Source organism: Salvelinus namaycush, chromosome 10, assembly GCF_016432855.1.
Source record: "Salvelinus namaycush isolate Seneca chromosome 10, SaNama_1.0, whole genome shotgun sequence".
NCBI classification, from domain to species: domain Eukaryota; kingdom Metazoa; phylum Chordata; class Actinopteri; order Salmoniformes; family Salmonidae; genus Salvelinus; species Salvelinus namaycush.
Window position 1 is genome coordinate 28,899,218 of NC_052316.1, and position 21,410 is coordinate 28,920,627.

The 21,410-nt window shown below is 42.5% G+C and overlaps 1 protein-coding gene across 1 annotated transcript in view; it reads right to left on the reverse strand.

The window, feature by feature from the left end:
* Window positions 1-21,410, reverse strand: part of LOC120054941 (carboxyl-terminal PDZ ligand of neuronal nitric oxide synthase protein-like) — a 201,103-nt gene that overhangs the window by 17,210 nt on the left and 162,483 nt on the right. Inside the window, exons 9-10 of the mRNA XM_039002707.1 lie at window positions 20,741-20,906; window positions 8,181-8,375 (exon numbers count right to left, since the gene is read on the reverse strand). Of these exons, the coding sequence (XP_038858635.1) occupies window positions 8,181-8,375; window positions 20,741-20,906 (361 nt within the window). The remainder of the gene's footprint in view (window positions 1-8,180; window positions 8,376-20,740; window positions 20,907-21,410) is intronic.

The window sequence follows — 21,410 nt, forward strand, 5'->3', positions numbered from 1 at the left end:
CCCGTATTCGGTATCCGTAGATCAGAGAAGTTAACGAAGGAAACCCCAATTCCCTTTGGAGTTTAACTAAATCAGAGGACCGCCCATGAGCACAGTTATGGTATTGCGTCCTGGGACAGGCCCTTTTCTGCTCTTCCGAATAAAACCCCCACCCGGGTTTTCTATCACTAGACCAGCTTACCTCGATAACGAGAGGGCCAAGGTTTGAGAGGAGACCATAAACCTAAGGTTTGAGTAGATGGCTGAATATTTTAACCACACCATGTGGCTAAACTCTTAGACTATCGATACCGACAGAATAAGAACAAGTCTTTGATATTAATTACTAGTCTGCAGCTAGGAATTCGGTGTCATTGAACGCGAAGACCGACAACCGCTGAAACATATATTCTATAACGACATGAATGAATGTCACTCTGAACTATCCATTCTAACCATGACAGACAGAGAGAGAGAGAGCGGACAAACTCTCCAACATAAACTAACTTTTCAACAGAGATCCCGACGACACACTGAGCGTAAATATATATATTGATTGCAATTATTTCCGAATGAGTGAGCGTTCATGTGCAAAGGATTAACATTTCAATTGTTATAATTATCAACTTTGTAGTGTCTCATCTCAGTTGACCCCCACTTCCCTTTGTGTCCACCAAGCCGCGATACCGGTTTATCCCACTAGGGAACTCCGTTATCATTTCCTTGTAACTATCTACTGTTTGTTTATGCATTTCTGTGAATTACTTAGTTAGTAAATAAATGATTTAAGACAATTGATGTATGGATGACTCATAGTGAACTGGGTTCGTGCAGATAACCAACAATTTACGACGTTTGGAATGAGACTAACATGAGGTAAATAATAATTCATTAATTCGAAGACTAAGTGATCAGATATTCAAATATCTGAAAGTTATATTAGGAAAATTATAACTTTATAATCTGAATATTTTCCTTGGTGCCCCGACTTCCTAGTTAATTACAGTTACATGATTAATCAGTTTAATCGCGTAATAATAATTACAGGGAGTTGTCTTCAGTTTTAATGATGCCAAAGACACGACACCCCTTAGTTCCAGTGAAGGGAAAGCTTAACGCTACAGCATACAATTACATTCTGGACGATTCTGTGCTTCCAACTTTGTGCCAACAGTTTGGGAAGGCCCTTTCCTGTTTCAGCATGACAATGCCCCCATGCACAAAGCGAGGTCCATATAGAAATGGTTTGTCGAGATCAGTGTGGAAGAACTTGACTTGCCTGCACAGAGCCCCAACCTCAACCCCATTAAACACTTTTGGGATGAATTGGAACGCAGACTGTGAGCCTGGCCTAATCGCCCAACATCAGTGACCGACCTCACTAATGCTCTTGCGGTTGAATGGAAGCAAGTCCCCGCAGCAATGTTACTTTTGATCATGTAGTGTAGTTTCTGTCTACAGGAGTAGCTAGCAGCTGCTCCCCTAGACTTCCAGTCATGCGCTAACACTAGTAAACCAATGGCTCCAGAAACTACCTTCAAATTGCATGCAGAGACAAACATGGTATTCATGAGTTCATCTGACTCTTGCCAAAATGTAAAACTATCCCTTTAAGTCACTGAACAAGACTGAAGGCTGGGTAGTAAATTAAATTTAACACGCTCATTTGTGGCGATGAATTAATTTAATTGACTGTTCCAAAGTAAAGTAGTGTCTGCACTGTGCACTAACCGGAGATGAAAATGAAGCACTTCAAATAAAATAGGCAAATTATTTTAGATGAGTTACGTCTAACTTTGGAGCCAGACATGACCCAGAGAGCTAGACTTCCTGTTCCCCTGACCCACAGTACAGTAGCCCAGCCACACACTACGCACACCCAGAGCACAGCTATTGTAGGCCAAACATCTATAATTCACACACCCTCGTTTTTTAATATGAATCATTGAAATTAGTGGGTGTTGGGGATGAATAATTTAAGTGCTGTACACTATAGAGCTAGAGGGATACAAGGAGGTCTGTTCATTCTCTAACCTCCTGTTGAGTTGTACACTGTCCTGCTTCCTGTCTGTTGTGGCTTGGACAGGGAGGTCAGAGGTAAAAGGTTAGACCTACAGCTACAGCGGTTGATGGGATTATGAGTTCCCTCCACAGTAAAGTGCTTCTCAATGAGGGGCCAGTGTGTTACTGTGTGTGTTACACCCCCCCCCCCCCCCCCCCCCCCTCTCTCCCTGTCTTTCTCCCTCCCCAACCCTCTCTCTCGGCCTCTGTCTCTCTACCCCATTCTCTCTTTCATTTTCAGAATTAAGCGGCCATAACATTTCATCAATGGTCCGTTTAGCTCAGTCCATAGGCTGTCTCTCCGTGGGTGTGGGTGTGTGTATGTATGTATGTGTGTTGCATCTAATTGATTCCCACTTGCACAGCCATTTTAAATATTACACTGAGGTTAACTCAAAGGTCTGATCAATAGAGTCATTCACAAGTTCACCAATAACATCCAATACATACTGTTGTGGTTAGCAGAGATCAACTAGAATGTGTTGGAGATGACAGGAGCGAGTAGAACCAGTGGTTCCCAGATCATGACCCCCCCCCCCCCACACACACACACACACACCTGTCAGCTGTGAGATTTATGGACGTGTCTGCACCCAAACAAGAGCAGAAAAACCTCAGGAACAATAATTAATCCTCTAACCTCCAGATTAATGAACATATCAAATCCTGTTACAGCAACACACTCTCAACAAAGAAACTCTCCTCAAATCCTGTTACAGCAACACACTCTCAACAAAGAAACTCTCCTCAAATCCTGTTACAGCAACACACTCTCAACAAAGAAACTCTCCTCAAACCCTGTTACAGCAACACACTCTCAACAAAGAAACTCTCCTCAAACCCTGTTACAGCAACACACTCTCAACAAAGAAACTCTCCTCGAACCCTGTTACAGCAACACACTCTCTCAACAAAGAAACTCTCCTCAAATCCTGTTACAGCAACACACACTCAACAAAGAAACTCTCCTCGAACCCTGTTACAGCAACACACACTCAACAAAGAAACTCTCCTCGAACCCTGTTACAGCAACACACACTCAACAAAGAAACTCTCCTCAAACCCTGTTACAGCAACACACTCTCAACAAAGAAACTCTCCTCGAACCCTGTTACAGCAACACACTCTCAACAAAGAAACTCTCCTCGAACCCTGTTACAGCAACACACACTCTCAACAAAGAAACTCTCCTCGAACCCTGTTACAGCAACACACTCTCTCAACAAAGAAACTCTCCTCAAATCCTGTTACAGCAACACACTCTCAACAAAGAAACTCTCCTCAAACCCTGTTACAGCAACACACTCTCAACAAAGAAACTCTCCTCAAACCCTGTTACAGCAACACACTCTCAACAAAGAAACTCTCCTCGAACCCTGTTACAGCAACACACTCTCTCAACAAAGAAACTCTCCTCGAACCCTGTTACAGCAACACACTCTCTCAACAAAGAAACTCTCCTCAAATCCTGTTACAGCAACACACACTCAACAAAGAAACTCTCCTCGAACCCTGTTACAGCAACACACACTCAACAAAGAAACTCTCCTCGAACCCTGTTACAGCAACACACTCTCAACAAAGAAACTCTCCTCAAACCCTGTTACAGCAACACACACTCAACAAAGAAACTCTCCTCGAACCCTGTTACAGCAACACACTCTCAACAAAGAAACTCTCCTCAAACCCTGTTACAGCAACACACACTCTCAACAAAGAAACTCTCCTCGAACCCTGTTACAGCAACAGACTCTCTCAACAAAGAAACTCTCCTCGAACCCTGTTACAGCAACACACTCTCAACAAAGAAACTCTCCTCGAACCCTGTTACAGCAACACACACTCAACAAAGAAACTCTCCTCGAACCCTGTTACAGCAACACACTCTCTCAACAAAGAAACTCTCCTCGAACCCTGTTACAGCAACACACTCTCTCAACAAAGAAACTCTCCTCGAACCCTGTTACAGCAACACACTCTCAACAAAGAAACTCTCCTCGGACCCTGTTACAGCAACTCCACTGATATTCCACAAATCCCCGCAGCCCCCTGGAGGTCGGGCCCCCCTCCCCAGATAGCATTCAAACACGTCATAAGCATGACAAAAATGTTTAGAACTATAAGAACAAATATATAATAATCTCAGCTTTATTGCAAAATGTGTAGAATAGCATGATTAGCTATAACAGTTCTCTCTACCCCATGGCAACACATATACATATATTTTTTTACCTTTATTTAACTAGGCAAGTCAGTTAAGAACAGATTCTTATTTACAATGACGGCCTACCCTGGCCAAACCCTAACCCGGATGACGCTGGGCCAAATGTGCGCCGCCCTATGGGACATCCAATCACGCCCGGTTGTGATACAGCCTGGAATCGAACCCCTTCCAACAATGAAAGGCTGCACTGCTTTCAGACCCTAGTCTTTGAGCCGACGAGGGAGGAGGGCTTATGTACCCTATCACCACAGATAGAGGTGAATAGCTTTTGGTTTTCATGCGTAGGCTCACACACACGCATGTGCGTAAACAAGCACAAATAAACACAAACCCCACACAAACAGACCCACCAGATAACCTCTTTATATGCAGACAAAACGGTTGGGATAAAGCATGCACTGATATTTTCACTAGATTTCAATTATGATGTGAGAAGATGCAGGGAGCTCAGAAGAACATGGTAAACAACATGGTAAACAACATGGTAAACATCTCCTCTGTAAACAGTAAACACCAACAGCAGCAAAATATCAGAACTGAAGAACAAAATCCTGTTAGTCTTATCTTTCTCTCCATCCCTCTCCTCTGCCTCTCCTTCTCTGTCGATCTGTCTCTCTCTCACTCCCTCATCTTTCTCTCAGCGTGGGTTCTTGTTTCTTTTGAGGCTGCAGTGACAGCCTAAGCCTGTTACCTCTGCTACGCTTCTGTGTGTGTGTGTGTGTGAGTGTGAGAGAGAGAGAGAGAGAGAGAGTAAACATTTGTTTTCCATGCCAATAAAGTCCCTTTGAATTGAATTAAGATGGAATTGAGAGAGTGAGAGAGAGCATCTTCTCTTTCATCATTCCAGAAATAACAAGTTAGTGTCTCTAAAATCCTACACACAGTTAGGACAGATGGGATGGACACCCCAGCCGCCTGCCAATAAAACCGCACAGCTGTGTGTGTGTGAGTGTGTGTCTATGTGCATGTGTGCGTGTGTATGCGTGTGTGCGCTGTCTGGTCAATTCCACAGCAGCTTTCCCATTCTCCCTGGGTGATCCACACTCCGTTAACTACAGAGCTGTGAATCTGGGAGTGTGGCTTTAATTAACATTGCCACTAGGCCACTGGGTGTGACAATGACAGTGACGTTGATGACTGTGGTGCTGTTATGTTGGCTGGGTGCGCATGAACAGAGAGACAGGTCTGAACATTTCAAAGTCCGCTGGGTGTCACTGTGACCTCTGGGATCTGCCACCAACCCTGCAGCATCATGTGGCGTTTCCCAGGACCCTGTTATCTCTGCTGTCACTAGGAGAAACCATCATATGTCAGAGGGGTAGGTAGTCAGCAGAACTGTCAATCTATTAAGAGTCACACAAACTTTTCTAACCGACTGACTTTTGCATGACTTTTCATAGTGGCAGAGCTGTGTGTGTGTGTGTGTGTGTGTGTGTGTGTGTGTGTGTGTGTGTGTGTGTGTGTGTGTGTGTGTGTGTGTGTGTGTGTGTGTGTGTGTGTGTGTGTTTGATAGGGCGTGTGAGTGTGTGTGGCATTTTACACAGTGTATGTAAAACTTTAGAAGAGCATCTGTCTAAATATTAAACAAATACTCATGATCAACTCCAGTGAGGTGTGTTGTCTGTGTGTGCCTTTGTGTTAGTCAGGGTGAGTGATGAGTCTTTATTGGTCATTGATTCAGGTCTGGAGCCAATTGCTCCTATTAATCATCAACACGTCCTTCAGCAGGAGAGGAGAGCAAAGGAGAGGAGATGGGAGAGGAGAAGAGAGAGGAAAGGAGATGAGGGGATAGGAAAGGAGACAGGAGATGAGGGGAGAGAAAAGGAGATGAGCAGAGAGGAAAGGAGAGGAGAAGATATGAGAGGGGAGCTGGTGTGGATAAGAGGAGAGGAAGAGAGGAAAGGAGGAGGATAAAAAGAGTATACATGGGGAGTGTTTATCCCAGAGGGTTGTGTGTGGGTGACTGGAGAGGAGAGAGGAAGAGAGGTGAGGGAGAGGCCAGAGGCTGTTGTGTGGGTGACTGAGGACACTAGAGATTGAGGAAGGTGAACAGCTGGACCCTAGCCTCTAGATCTGGAGGCCTTCTGAGACCATCACCATGCTTCACCAACTAACTACTGGATGAGTACAACCTAGAAACCTTCCTCGCTAACCCACTCAAGGAGATCACAAAAGGGGTTGATTGGAGGTGGTATAACTATTCCCACACACATGAACGCACACACACACACACACACACACACACACACACACACACACACACACACACACACACACACACACACACACACACACACACACACACACACACACAACGCACTCTGGGTCAGGTGGGTTATACATACAGGAGAACAGAGACTTCAGAGATCAAAGTTTGATCAAAGGTTGAATTCTTTTAAATAACTGTAACCTTCAATTCTCTGCTCTCTACTCTACTGAATCTGATGCAAGAGATGAGCTGAGGATAACTGACTGATGTAAACTGACTTGACCTGCTTTGGGCCTTTTACTGTATATGATTATTTCTGTAACCTCTATTCTACCCACACACAGTATTGTCCTACGGCCATGCGGTGAATAGGGTTTAATAGGAGGAACATTTGGCAGGTGCTCTTAGTCTCTGTTAGTGCACAAGATCTTAAAGGGGAACGGTTTCTGGCGGGCGTTCTAGTCACTGATACGACACAAAGTCCTATAAATGAATTACATTCCTAGAGGTCTGAATAATCCAAGATTTACATAAATTTGTGCACAAGGTCTTAAAGGGGAACAGTCCACATATGATTCCAAAAAACGGGTTATTCAGAAACAAAAAAAGCTGGAATAATACGTTCTCAACCAACATAATACATATTATAGCGCATCACAATGACCATGTAGAAAATGTCATGTTCCCCTCTATACATACAGATATCCTCATAATCTTCCTAAAAATAGTCTTTGCTTATGAATTGTGGAGAGGGAGAAGAGGCTCCCTCTGTAACAGACACCAACAGTTCTGTACACTTTAGGGCACGTGTCAAACTCGTTCCATGGAGGGCCGAGTGTCTGAATGTTTTCGCTCCTCCCTTCTCCTTGATTGATCAACAAGGTCACTGATTAGTTAGGAACTCCCATCACCTGGGTGTCTAGGTCTAAATTGAACACAAATAGAAAGGAAATAATAAACCAGTACACACTCGGCCCTCCATGGAATGACTTTGACACCCATGCTTTAGGGCCTGCACAGTGCAGATGCCTATACCATTACACTGTGTAGACAGACAGTTTGAGTCATAACCTGTAGGCTGGGGTACACACACAGAAGTGCAGAAAAGGAATCTGTTTACGATAATTCTGACAAAAATGTCTGTGAGCAGAGGGAGAGGAGCAGTGGTGGTCAGGTTATTATGGCTGGTCAGGTGTTTTCACCTGGTGGGGGTGTGTGTGTGTCAATCTGGGTCGAGCAGGGTGGTATGTGCTGGTGTGTGTTTATGAGTGTGTGCATGTGTGAATGTGTGTGTGTTGTCGTGCTACACTGCTATCTCATCCCCCAGGCAGTCTGGTGGTCCCTGTCTGTTAAGCACGTTTAGTAGACGGAGTGTCTCCTCATCAGACCTCCAGCTGTATATGATATCCCTCTCCTCTCTCTCCTCCCTCTCTTCTCTCTCATGTCTCTCATCCCTCTCATCACTATCATCACTATCGTCAGTGTTGGACTCGTACTCAGACGCAATGCCAGACTCCCGGAACCTCAGCAGCTCCAGACTGCCAAGCACCTCGTCGCGGGTTGATGACATCACCAAACCTGACCCGTCCTGACCTTTGACCCCATTCTGACCCCTCCGCTGCGGAGGAGTAGGAGGGCGAGGTTCAGGTGTTGGGGGTCCGGGCAGGAAGCGGAAACATTCTAGCTTGAGGAGACACTGATCCCTACCTAGGTGGTTGCCTAGGGGCAGGGAGGAGGAGGAGAGGGGGAAGGCCGTCCCGTCCTGGCCCATGCTCATGTTGATGCCCAGCGCTGGCAGGGTGAGGTTGACATGGTCCTGGGGTCGCGGGGTCGTAGGGTCACACAAAACTGGGGGAACGGTGGAACGGAAAGTGATCTCCAACAGACTATCCTGGGAACCCACTGAAGAAGTGAAGGAGGGAAAGAGAAAACAAAAATGTCATTAAGGATAAGCATCCTTCCACACATTGAGCTTACATTCATCTGTTTTACATGCTAATGCTAACATGAGCCTCATTCTCATCCACTCCTGGATGTATGAGCAGATTGGGCAACCTGGTCTCAGAGCATTTAGTATTATTCTGTATGTAAAACCGAGCACTCTATTTAGTATGATATGTTACATTTAGTATGGTATGTATTAATTTGTAATGTCCATCACCCATTTCCTATGATATGTTATGCATTTCACATCGTATTATATGTTAAGAAATTGCTAATGTTCGAATTTTCAAAACGTATGATATGTTACGAATTCTAGCTAGGTGGCTAATGTTAGCTAGCTGGCTAACGTTAGCTAGGCTAAGGGTAAGTGTTTAGGTTAGGGTTAAGTCTAGGAGTTAGGTTAAAGAGTTAAGGTTAGAGTTAGGGGAAGGGATAGCTAAAAGGGTTAAGGTAAGGCAAAGAGTTAGCTAACATGCTAAGTAGTTGCAAAGTAGAAAAAAAGTGGTATGTAGTTGAAAAGTTGCTAATTAGCTAAAATGCTAAAGTTGTCCATGATAAGATTCAAAATCGCGAACGTGTGGGTTGCTACACGTTCGTGTTATACACCCACCCATCTGAGTTATATGTTATGTTTCATATGGTATGTATTCATTTGTGGATGTCCATTACCCATTTCGTCTGATATATTATGAATTACAATTCATATTTTTTATTACGAATTTGCAAACGTACAATGTGTTATGAATTTCTAAAATGTATGATATGTTACGAATTCTAGGTAAGTGGCTAGGTGGCTAACGATAGCTAGCTGGCTAATGTTAGCTAGGCTAGGGGTTAGGGTTTAGGTTAGGGTTAAGTTTAGGAGTTAGGTTAAAGGGTTACAGTTAGGGTTAGGGTTAGCTAAAAGGGTTAAGGTTAGGCCAAACTGTTAGCTAACATGCTAAGTAGTTAACCTCTTGACGCTAGGGGTCAGATTTTTTAAATTTTTTAAAATAACGTTCCCAAGGTAAACAGACTATTTCTCAGGTCCAGATCGTAGAATATGCATATAATTTACAGATTAGGATTGAAAACACTCCAAAGTTTCCAAAACTGTCAAAGTATTGTCTGTGAGTATAACAAAACTGATTCTGCAGGCGAAAACCTGAGAAAATCTAACCCGGAAGTGATTCTTTTTTTTATATATATATATTTTTTAATCTGTGTTTCCTGGCACGTCTTTCTTCCATTTAAAGGGGTATCAACCAGATTCCTTTTCCAATGGCTTCCTCAGGCTGTGACCAGGCTTTAGACATAGTTTCAGGCTTTTATTTTGAAAAATGAGCGATATTTTTCAAAACTAATCAGGTGTCCTCTGAATAGTTCCTGCGCGTGAGAGGGTAGCTCTCCATTTTCTTTTTCTCTCTTATTGAATAGGTTACGGTCCGGTTGAAATACTATCGATTGTGTTTGTTAAAAACAACCTGAGGATTGATTATAAAAAACATTTGACATGTTTCTACGACCATTACGGATACTTTTTGGAATTTTCGTCGAACGGAACGAGGCTTTGGTTTTCTGAACATAACGCGCAACCCAAATGGCGTTTTTTTGTTATAAAAGTAATATTTATCGAACAAAAATAACATTTGTTGTGTAACTGGGAGTCTCGTGAGTGCAAACATCCGAAGATTATCAAAGGGAAGCGATTAATTTTATTGCTTTTCTGACTTTCGTGACCATGCTAATTTGGGGCTAGCTGTTGTAGCATTGATTGATACACTCACAAAAGCTTGGATTGCTTTCGCTGCAAAGCATATTTTCAAAATCTGACACGATAGGTGGATTAACAACAAGCTAAGCTGTGTTTTGGTATATTTCACTTGTGATTGCATGATTATAAATATTTTTTGTAATATTTGTGAATCTGATACGTTTGGGAATTTTCTTCTGCCTTTCAGGACCGGAACGAGGCTGTAGTTTTCTGAACATAACGCGCAACCCAAATGGCGTTTTTTTGTTATAAAAGTAACATTTATCGAACAAAAATAACATTTATTGTGTAACTGGGAGTTTCGTGAGGGCAAACATCCGAAGATTATCAAAGGTAAGCGATTAATTTTATTGCTTTTCTGACTTTCGTGACCATGCTAATTTGGGGCTAGCTGTTGTAGCATTGATTGATACACTCACAAAAGCTTGGATTGCTTTCGCTGCAAAGCATATTTTCAAAATCTGACACGATAGGTGGATTAACAACAAGCTAAGCTGTGTTTTGGTATATTTCACTTGTGATTGCATGATTATAAATATTGTTAGTAATATTTTGCGCCCTGCAATTCAGCGGTTGTTTAGGAAAATTATCCCATAAAAGGGATCCGTAGCGCAGAGAAGGTAAAAAGTAGCAAAAAGTAGTAAGTCATTGAAAAGTTACTAATTTGCTCAAATGCTAAAGTTGTCCGTGATGAAATTCAAACTTGGAACCTATGTGTTGCTAGACGTTCGTGTCATTCGCCCATCCATCCGCGTTGATAAGTTTCGTATGGTATGTATTAATTTTCCCACCCATCCAACCACCCCGACCAACCTACTTTTGTCTTATGTAACCATACCAAACGCATTATACAGTATCATACTAATTTGACTGTCCCAGATTTACGTTTATTATGTTACGTCCAGTCTACCAGACCAGGCTGGACTGGGGCATGGTAGGGATTGAGAAACGGTGTCAAACACTATATTAGGAGGAGGTGAGGTGCGGAGTGTGAGCTCAGGAGGAGAGGGCTGAGTTGGCTGAGGTGTAGAGCAGGTTGGTCCGTTGAGGTGTAACATGATAAATGATGTATAATGATGCAGCTGAGAAAGGGGTGGTAAAGTAACAGGTTACATGATAACATGCTGGTTGGTCTGTTGGAGTCTATGCTTGGCCAGAGAGCTTAAAGAGGTGTGAAATGGTCTGTGACGAGAGAGAAATGGGAGGAGAGAGAGTCACCAGGAAGAGAATAAATATGAAAGAGGGGAGGAGTCGATAAACAGGGTTTGATAGGATAAGGAGATGGAGGGAGGAGAGAGAAAGAAAAAAAGGCTCTATTTTCGTCTGCCGTTAACGCGGCGCTAGTGTCAAACACACGTTAGTTTGCAATTTTGTCATGTACAAACTGGCACACTGGCATTTTCCAGCCCTAACACCAGGTTCGGCAATTTACCTGTCTTATAGCAGCTCGCTGGCGCTCAGATGGGCGGGGTTTAAATATTTGAGGTGTGTTCTTAAAAACATGATCCAAAGTGCTAATTTCAGGAGGCGCTGATGGGGATATTTAAGACGAGTAGCCCAATGTGATTTTGGTACCTGTATACTTCGTATTTAGAAACATAAAAATAAATGTTTTTTCCCCATTTAGTTTTATTTGATTAAAAACCAAAGCATAACCTCCCCTTCTCTCAAAGTAGTCAAGGGTTTGACTCCTGACACAGCTTGGAAATATACTGAACAAAAATATAAACGCGAGGGGCGGAGCTAGCATGTTGGAGTGAACGGCGGTGTGTGAGAGGCTCCTGCAGCTTTTTTGCGAAATAATCTAACTTAACCTACTTTATGATACTTTTTACAGCAAACGTTTCTTTCTAATACAACATTGTAACTTTCTGTGTAAAAATGCCGAGTAATAAGCGACCAAAGGACAATAAATCCAAATCGGAGGCCTACTCCACACTAAACAACGAGACAGACATGGCGGAAGGCACAGGCAACAACGTGACACTTAAAGAACTTACCCGGGCTTTGGGAGAACTACGTGTTGCTTTAGCTGAGGATCTTAAGGCTACTATTGCTGAACTGGACACCAAAATCGAGAGCACCATTCGAACGGTCGCTTCGCAGGGCCAGAGTATTGTGGACCTTGAGAAAGCTTCTGAATTCAACGCTGGTAGGATCGACGAGTTAGAGAAGCTATGCTCGTCACTGCAGGATAGTGTGCAGAGGCTTTCTGTGAAAGTGGTCGACCTGGAGGGCCGTTCCAGACGTAATAACCTTCGCGTTGTTGGCCTGGCAGAGGGGGTTGAGGCGGGCTCCCGCCCCACCGACTTCTTCGCCAAGCTATTGAAGGATGCAATGGGATCGGATGTTTTGGCTTCGGACCCCCAGCTGGACCGTGCACATCGCGCCCTTGTCCCAGTGCCTGGACCGGGCCAACGTCCTCGCCCAGTAATCATCTGTTGTCACAGTTTCAAGACCAAGGATCTTATCCTGCGCGAGGCCCGAATGAGGGGCAACCTGTTACATAAAGGGCACCCCTTCCGTGTCTATGATGATTATGCGCCCGATGTGGCAAAGCACCGCGGCGGCTACAGAGATGTCATGACCAAACTCTACAAACTCCATCTTCGCCCAGCCTTGCTCTTCCCTGCAAGACTAAGAATTACCCCGCCTTCCGGTGAGAAGATTTGGCTCTCCTCGGTTTTGGACGCAGAGAAGTTTATCTGGGAACATACGCCAATCCCCCGTACAGGTTAGAGTGCCTTGTCATTGTGTGTTAGGGTCTGCTCATGGAATCGAATCCATACTATACCATAACGGGTGAAACCGTATTGAACGGTCTCAACAAGGGCTACCGAACATGTAAGATGCTGTGGAGGGCGGTCTGAGCTCTCAGTTAAAGTCACTTTCATTCTGGCTGTGTTCAGAGCGATGCCTATTTGGGATGCCTTCCAGGTTTGATCATTGACACTTTCGGATGAATATACTTATATTCCCCCATTTTTTGTTTTGTTTCGTTATTTATTTTTCAATTCTTACATTTATTGTTATTACAATACCATTTATTTATTGCTTGCAGGGGACTGGGGGTGATGGTTGGGAAGGGGCAGACACAGACACCTGAATAGCAAGTTGATGTTTTGTGCCGTTCTGCCTTTGTTTTAGCCGAGGGCCGCTCTCCCGATTAAATCCCCACCAGCCCTCTGTAGTGTCTGTGTAGGTGTGCGTACATATAATTATTATTTGTACTTTATAATTATTTTCTCTTAGCATTTTACTGTTATGTTTGTGTATATTTTAAATTAGTGTAGATTATTACACTGGGGCATGAATGTTTGTGTATGTATGTGTATGTATGTGTATATATGCATATGTATATGTGTGTGTGTGGGTGTGTGTATATGTATATATATTTTTTAAATATATACTTTTATATGTATTTTTTGTGTGTATGTACGTATGTATGTGTATGTGTGTATGTATGTGTGTGTGTATGTATGTATATGTGTATGTGTATGTGTGTATGTATATATATATATATATATATATATATATATATATATATATATGTATATGTATATATATATATATATATAACCTTTTTATTTATTTATTTTCTGACTGGGGGGTACGTTTAATTTAGAAAAATTCTTGTTTCCGATCTAACCCACAATATGTAAATGTACTGCTGTCTATGTCGGTTGCTGATGGTTCATGTTTAGACCGGCATTGCTTAGCAATATAATCTTGTGATGCTATATCTTGCTTATCTCAGGGATTGACCCAAGATGACGCTTAAGTGCGCAATATGCTTAAGTTGCAACTTATTCTCTCTAGGTTTATTAGATGCTAATTGAACACTTTATTCGCGGGAGCCTCCTCAGTTCATATGTTAGTAGAAGTTCTAGGATAGTGAGAGGTGAACGTATAGTTGGGATTTTATTTTTGTTTTACCTCTTGTTCGAGGTCGCGCCGTGCTTTTTTTTTCGGCCAGACAATGTGTTTATTATTTTTCTTTTTCTATTTTTTTCTTTCCTATTTGTGTATGCCTGTTAAAGGTGGGTTGATCGGGGGGGTAAATAGTGGGGAAAGTAGGGGAACAGGGTGGGAAGTAAAGGTGCTTGCAGGGGGGGAGGGGCTGGTTGGATACTGCTCGGGTGTAGCTGCTACATATGCTGATCGTGATGGTTTGGTGCGCTTTCTTACCTTTTTATTGAGTTACATGTTATGCAGGCCACCATAGGAACTACAAATGAGAGGAGGGCAGGGCTCACATTCACTTCCTGGAATGTCAAGGGTTTAAACGAACCAATTAAGAGAGGCAAGGTCCTAGCCCACTTGAAAGCACTCTCGTCTGATATTATATTTTTGCAAGAAACCCATCTGAAAAACAATTCTCATAGCAGACTTAAATGTAGGTGGGTGGGACAAGTGTATCACTCTAACTTCTCTGCCAAAACGAGAGGCACAGCGATTCTGGTACGGAAAGGAATTCCCTTTCTACATAAAACCACTATTGTGGATAAAGAGGGTCGTTATGTGATCGTAATAGGAGAGATCCACTCTACTTCTGTAACTCTACTAAATATCTATGGGCCAAACATTGATAACCCCTCTTTTTTCAAAAGAGTCCTTGCCCTGATTCCAGATATCTCCCATACTAACCTGATCATTGGAGGGGACCTTAACTGTGTGCTAGACCAATATTTGGACAGATCCTCTACCCGGCGAACCCCCACCTCCTATTCAAGTGAATTCTTGAATACCTACATAAAGAACTCTAACTTATTTGATATATGGAGGATCACTAACCCTAAGGGTAGGGAATACTCCTTTTACTCTCATGTTCACAAAGTTTATACTCGAATTGACTACTTTTTGGTTGATGCTAAACTACTCCCCTATACCTGTAATGTGAAGTATCATGATATTATAATCTCGGACCACAGTCCACTCACCTTCTCCCTGAGATTGGGTGACATCGTGCCAAACGAGAGGGTCTGGAGGTTAAATCCTCAGCTCCTCACAGAACCAACATTCTGTGAACACCTTAAAGACCAAATTACATTTTTCTTTGATACCAACGACAACACAGAGACTTCCCCAGCATTACTGTGGGAAACACTTAAGGCTTATTTGAGAGGCTGTATCATCTCCTATCAGACTGCCAGGAGGAGGCAAAACAGGGGAAAACTGGTAGAACTGGAGGGACAAATTCACTTACTGGATAGGGAGAATGCTAGACATCCATCTATGGAGAAACATAAAAAAATTACCTCTTTAAAATTTGAATATAATCAGATTCTCTCAGCTAAAATTGCTAAATCTTTTCTCTACGCCAAGCAAAAATATTTTGAGTTTGGTGACAAACCACACAAATTACTCGCCAGACAACTTCGAAAAAATGTGAGTGACCGAATGATTCACAAAGTTAAATCTGCATCTGGGGAATTACTCTCTTCCCCCAAAGACATCAATGACAGATTCCGTCAGTTTTATGAGACTCTATATACATCTAAAGCAGATCCTAACCCCTTAATTATGCAAAACTTTTTGGAGGACTGTAATCTTCCTGCCCTGAACCAGGAAGATTCTAACTTCCTGAATAAGGAAATATCTCTTGAAGAAATTCGAGAAACAATTAAAACTCTAAAGTGTGGCAAGACCCCGGGCCCAGATGGATACCCTGGTGAATTCTATAAAACATTCAGCAACATGCTCTCTCCCTACCTGCACAAAATGTTGGTTCAGGCCAAGGAGGATGGAGCTCTCCCATCTACTTTGGATGAAGCATTCATTACAGTTATACATAAGAAGGGTAAAGATCCGGAAGAGGTAGGGTCATACAGACCAATATCCCTCCTTAATACAGACCAAAAGATTTTAGCAAAAACCCTGGCTAACAGGCTTAGCACTTTAATTGGCAAATTGGTCCATTCGGACCAGACCGGCTTTATCCCGAACAGAAACTCATTCTTCAATCTCAGGCGCCTCTTCAACATTATGTATTCTCAGAGGTTACCAAACGTGGACCTTGCCGTTATATCTCTTGACGCCGAGAAGGCTTTTGACCAAGTTGAGTGGTCCTATCTATTCAAAGTCCTACAGAAATGTAATATTGGAGATGGGTTCATAAATTGGATCCAGCTTTTATATAGGAACCCCTGTGCGAGAATACTCACTAACCAATCATTGTCGCCCCGATTTAACCTCTACAGAGGGACAAGGCAGGGTTGTGCGCTGTCGCCTATGCTCTTCGCCCTAATCATTGAACCTCTCGCTCAGGCGATTAGATCTGATGCAGCAATACACGGCTATAATACTAAAGATACTCTAAATAAGATTTCCCTATACGCAGATGACATTCTCCTCTATGTAACAGAACCCCAAGCTAGTATTCCAGCTATTCTTGATGTGATTAATTTGTTTGGTACCTTCTCGGGATACAGAATAAATTGGAACAAGAGTGAATTAATGCCCATACGGTTACAAAACACCTCCTGGCTAGAACATCTTCCAGTTAAGTTATCTTCAGAAAAATTTACCTATCTAGGAATTGTAGTTACCAAACAATACTCCTTACTATTTAAAGAGAATTTCCCCTCTCTGATGCAAAAACTCAAGACAAACATACAATTTTGGAGAACTCTCCCAATTTCTCTGCTCGGAAGAATTAATGCCATTAAAATGGTCTTCCTCCCACAACTGCTCTACCTAAACCAGAACATCCCAGTATTCATACCTAAATCCTTTCATAAACAACTGGACTCAATTATCAATCCTTTCATCTGGGATTATAAAACACACAGGATAGGTAAAAAACACCTCTGCAAATCCAAAATGGAAGGAGGATTGTCTCTCCCAAATTTTATATTTTATTATTGGGCAGCTAACCTCCGCGCTGTTACGTTTTTGCTGGATGACGCACGTCCGTCACCCAGCTGGCTTAGTATGGAGCGGGAGGAGTGTCACCCCTTCTCTATTGGTGCTGTGATTTTGTCGCCTGTCAATCTGGAGAGGTCACTTTATCGTAACAATCCTATTATACATAGCACAGTCCGAATCTGGAAGCAAATTAAAACCCACTTTGAGCTTAGACCAATGTCATTCATGCTCCCTGTTGCCAGGAACCCCTCCCTTTCCCCCTCTAACCTTGATAACACCTTTGAGCAATGGGGAGAGTTGGGGATAAGTACCATAGGGGATTTATATATAGAAGGGACCTTTGCTTCCTTTGAGTTGCTGAGGGAAACTTATAATCTTCCCAGAAGTAACTTTTTCAGATACCTACAAATCAGAGACTATGTTAGAAAACACCTCCCAACATTTGGGAATGCTAAGCCTTCCATGTTTGACGGATGCATAAAAACATCCCCCACCTCAGACAAACTGATATCTCGTTTATATGATGCTTTTCAATCGGTTAGCACACCTTCTACAGATGCCATTAAGGCAAAATGGGAGGAAGAACTAGGGACTGACATTTCGGTGGCAGACTGGGAAGATAGCTTGGAGTATATCCACACCTGCTCCATTAACTCCAGACATCGTCTCATACAATTCAAGGTATTACACAGATTACACTATTCCAAAACCAAACTGCATAGGATATTTCCTGATACATCCCCTATGTGTGATAAATGTCAGGCTGCACAGGGTACACTACTCCACTGCTTTGCCCTATGCTCTAGCTTGTATGGTTACTGGTGTGGAATTTTTAGGATCCTCTCTGAAGTTCTGGAGACTTCAATTGACCCAGACCCGCTTCTGATAATCCTGGGAGTGTCTGATTCCCTAAACGGATTAACCAACCCTCAAAAACAACTCATCTCTTACAGTCTCATTTCGGCAAAAAAACTAATCTTGTTGTTTTGGAAAAAGAAGGAAGCGCCCACTACCAAATTATGGCTCAGCGAATTGGCAAACACTGTACACTTAAAAAGGATTAGATATATTCTGAACAATAAATTATCAACATTTGATCAAACCTGGCAGCCTTTCCTCTCTTACTTGGACCATTCGGCGCTGTGAATTTGTACTTTTTAACGCACTCTCAATTGTAATATTTTAATCCACCTTTGGGCAGCATGTGCTGGCACCGCCACCCGAGCAGTCGGGAGGGGAATAAGGGGAAGGGATAAAGGGGGGGAAGAAATGGGGGAGGGATAAAGGGGGGGAATAAGTGGGGGGTGACACCTACCCTCTTTCTTTCTACCTGTCCTTGTTCTGTATGTCTTGTTTTGTAATATTTGTTTTGTACCCAGAACTCTGGGTCTTTTTGTTTCTGTCTGCTCTTTTATGTTTAGATAAAAATTGTATACCTGCCTTTTATACCTATACACCATTCCTGTGTGTGTTCAATAAAAAATATTTGAACGGAAAAATATAAACGCAGCATGTGAAGTGTTGGTCCCATGTTTCATGAGCTGAAAAATAAAAGATCCCAGAAATGTTTCAGATACCAGAAAGCTTATTTCTCACAAATTCTGTGCACAAATTTGTTTACATCCTTGTTAGTGAGCATTTATCCTTTGCCTAGATAATCCATCCACCTAACAGGTGTGGCATATCAAAAAGCTGACTAAACATCATGATCATTACAGAGGACAATAAAAGGCCACTCTAAAATGTGCAGTTTGTCACACAACACAATGCCACAGTGGTCTCAAGTTTTGAGAGAGTGCGCAATTGTCATGTTGACTGCAGGAATGTCCATCAGAGCTATTGCCAGAGAATGTAATGTTAATTTCTCTACCATAAGCTGTCTCCAACATCGTTTTAGAGAATTTGGCAGTACATCCAACTGGCCTCACAACCGCAGACCACTTGTAACCACGCCAGCCAAGGACCTCCACATCTGGCTTCTTTACCTGCACGATAATCTGAGACCAGCCACCCAGACAGCTGAGGAGTATTTATGTCTGTAATAAAGTCCTTTTGTGGAGAAAATTGATTCTGATTGGCTGGGCATGGCTCCCCAGTGGATGGACCTGGCTCCCAAGTGGGTGTGCCTATACCCTCCCAGGCCCCCCCCATGGCTGCGCCCCTGCCCAATCATGTGAAATCCATAGATTAGGGCCTAATGAATTCAATTGACTGATTTCCTTATATGAACTGTAACTCAGTAAAATCGTTGAAATTGTTGCATGTTGCGTTAATATTTTTGTTCAGTATACCAAAGCTTTATGAAAATATCAAGTTTGAGAGGAGTAAAACAGTGAGCTGACATTCCCTTTGTATCTATGCATTGTAGGAAGGCCCACATTATTTTAGCCATGCAAGTCCTGTTTTGGATGTGCGTAAAACCCCCTCCATGATGTAGGCTATGTGTCCATGCCCATCATGAAAGGATATATGAGAACCTCTGTGAATACCGGTGAAACTCGTATATAGAAGTCTGTAACCTGTAAAAATAGCTTGTTTTCTGTTTCATATGTTCAAAAACCAAGCCCTCTCTTAGGCCTGCTATAATGAAGGCTGATTCAACAGCAATGTGTCTTTTTTTCCTGACGATTTTATGATATCATTACATGTATTTATTGTTGTTGTTGTTTTAAAACAAAACAGCTTTTTTCCCGTTACAACCTAACTTATTAGAATGATTCACTTTCCTGGTTTTATGGTGACAATGTCTGTGACGCGCTTGCAATGCAACTTCAGGAGATGTGTGAATGCAATCTGATAAGAAGATGGTTCCGATTCTGATCATAAAACATGGGCCTATTTGGGATCAGTATAACGATGAGTAGACATTCTTTCTATTCATATTGGATCTTTGTCCAGCTACTGTGAAAAGTTTGGATGTGTGTAAACCTTCCATAGTCTACGTTGTTTTAAAATGATATACCCACAGGGAGAAATGATGGTGTCTGTAAGTGTGACATAGCCTATTTAAAACAAGTTGTTTTGTTTAGAGTATGATTCAAATTATTTGTTTTCTTTTTAGGCCTTATCAAAAATGAATTGAATCTTGCTTATTGACAATGTTTGTCATGTCCCTGCTCCGCCATAATGTAATTTACAGTAGGAGCCCCTATGTCAGTGGGAATACTATATACAGTATATACAATTACTAAGAACAATGTGGACTGCAAATGTGTTCAAGTTAATGTTTTAAGCAAAGATAGGTTTACATTTTGTTATTTTGTTTCTGTAAGCCATTTAACAAACTATAACATACTAACATTGGAGTTGGAGTTGATTCCAAGGCAATACATAAATGACCGTAAATACACAACTTGAAGCAACCACATATTTTGCCATGGAGCACGTTCTGATTGGCCAGTGAGAGGCCAAGTCGACACACCCACAACTTGTTTATTCATAAAAACTCAGCCCTTTCGCGCCAACGCCAGCAAGTGCGCCGATAATTGTGATAGTGAAAATAGCAAAAATATTTCTGACACACCCCTGCACTTATAGCCCTACTGCCTGTGCTTAGATTAACCATTGCATTAGGTTTGCTAATATAGAGCCCCAAGACTATCTCCATGCTTGTGTGTGTGTGTGTGTGTGTGTGTGTGTGTGTGTGTGTGTCCGCAAGTCCGCTTGTGCGTATGTGTGGTAATGCATCCATGAGTGTACTCACTGGAGCAGGGTCCTGACATTTTGACCTCCAGCTCCTGGATCTGTTTGACCAGTAGGGAGATGTGCTGCAGCAGGTCCTTGTTCTGGAGCAGCAGCTGGTGCACTCTGGCCTGGGCCTCCAGTCTGGCTGTAGCCTCCGCACTCAGTTGGTCCTTCAACAGGTGCACCTAGAGGGAGAGAACACACACATACTGTACGTCTGAGATAAGGACACATTTGGGAGAAAGAGAACACACACACACACACACACACACACACACACACACACACACACACACACACACACACACAATACAGTATGTGCATACACCTGAGAGAGAGAGTACCAACACTCCTGAGATAAGCATTTACATAAACAAACACTCAATAGCGACTTCATGCTATTGAGTGTCAGTGTGTCTGTCTCACCAAAACCCATTCAATGAAGAACAAGACGCGGACTGCCAGACTCCAAGCTCAAGCTCATGTAATCTTAATGCCATGTATGGTCTGTAGCAGGATTAGACCAAAAGAAGAAAGACAGTTTCCATTAAAGGAGCAGCCTGCAGTGGCATTAGTCACTAAATCATTTAAACCAGAGAAGAAGATACCCTGTTTCTTCTCTATCCCAGGTGTCAACACAGACAACCCTGGGGATGAATCATGTCTTCTCAGAAACAAGTGGAGAGACA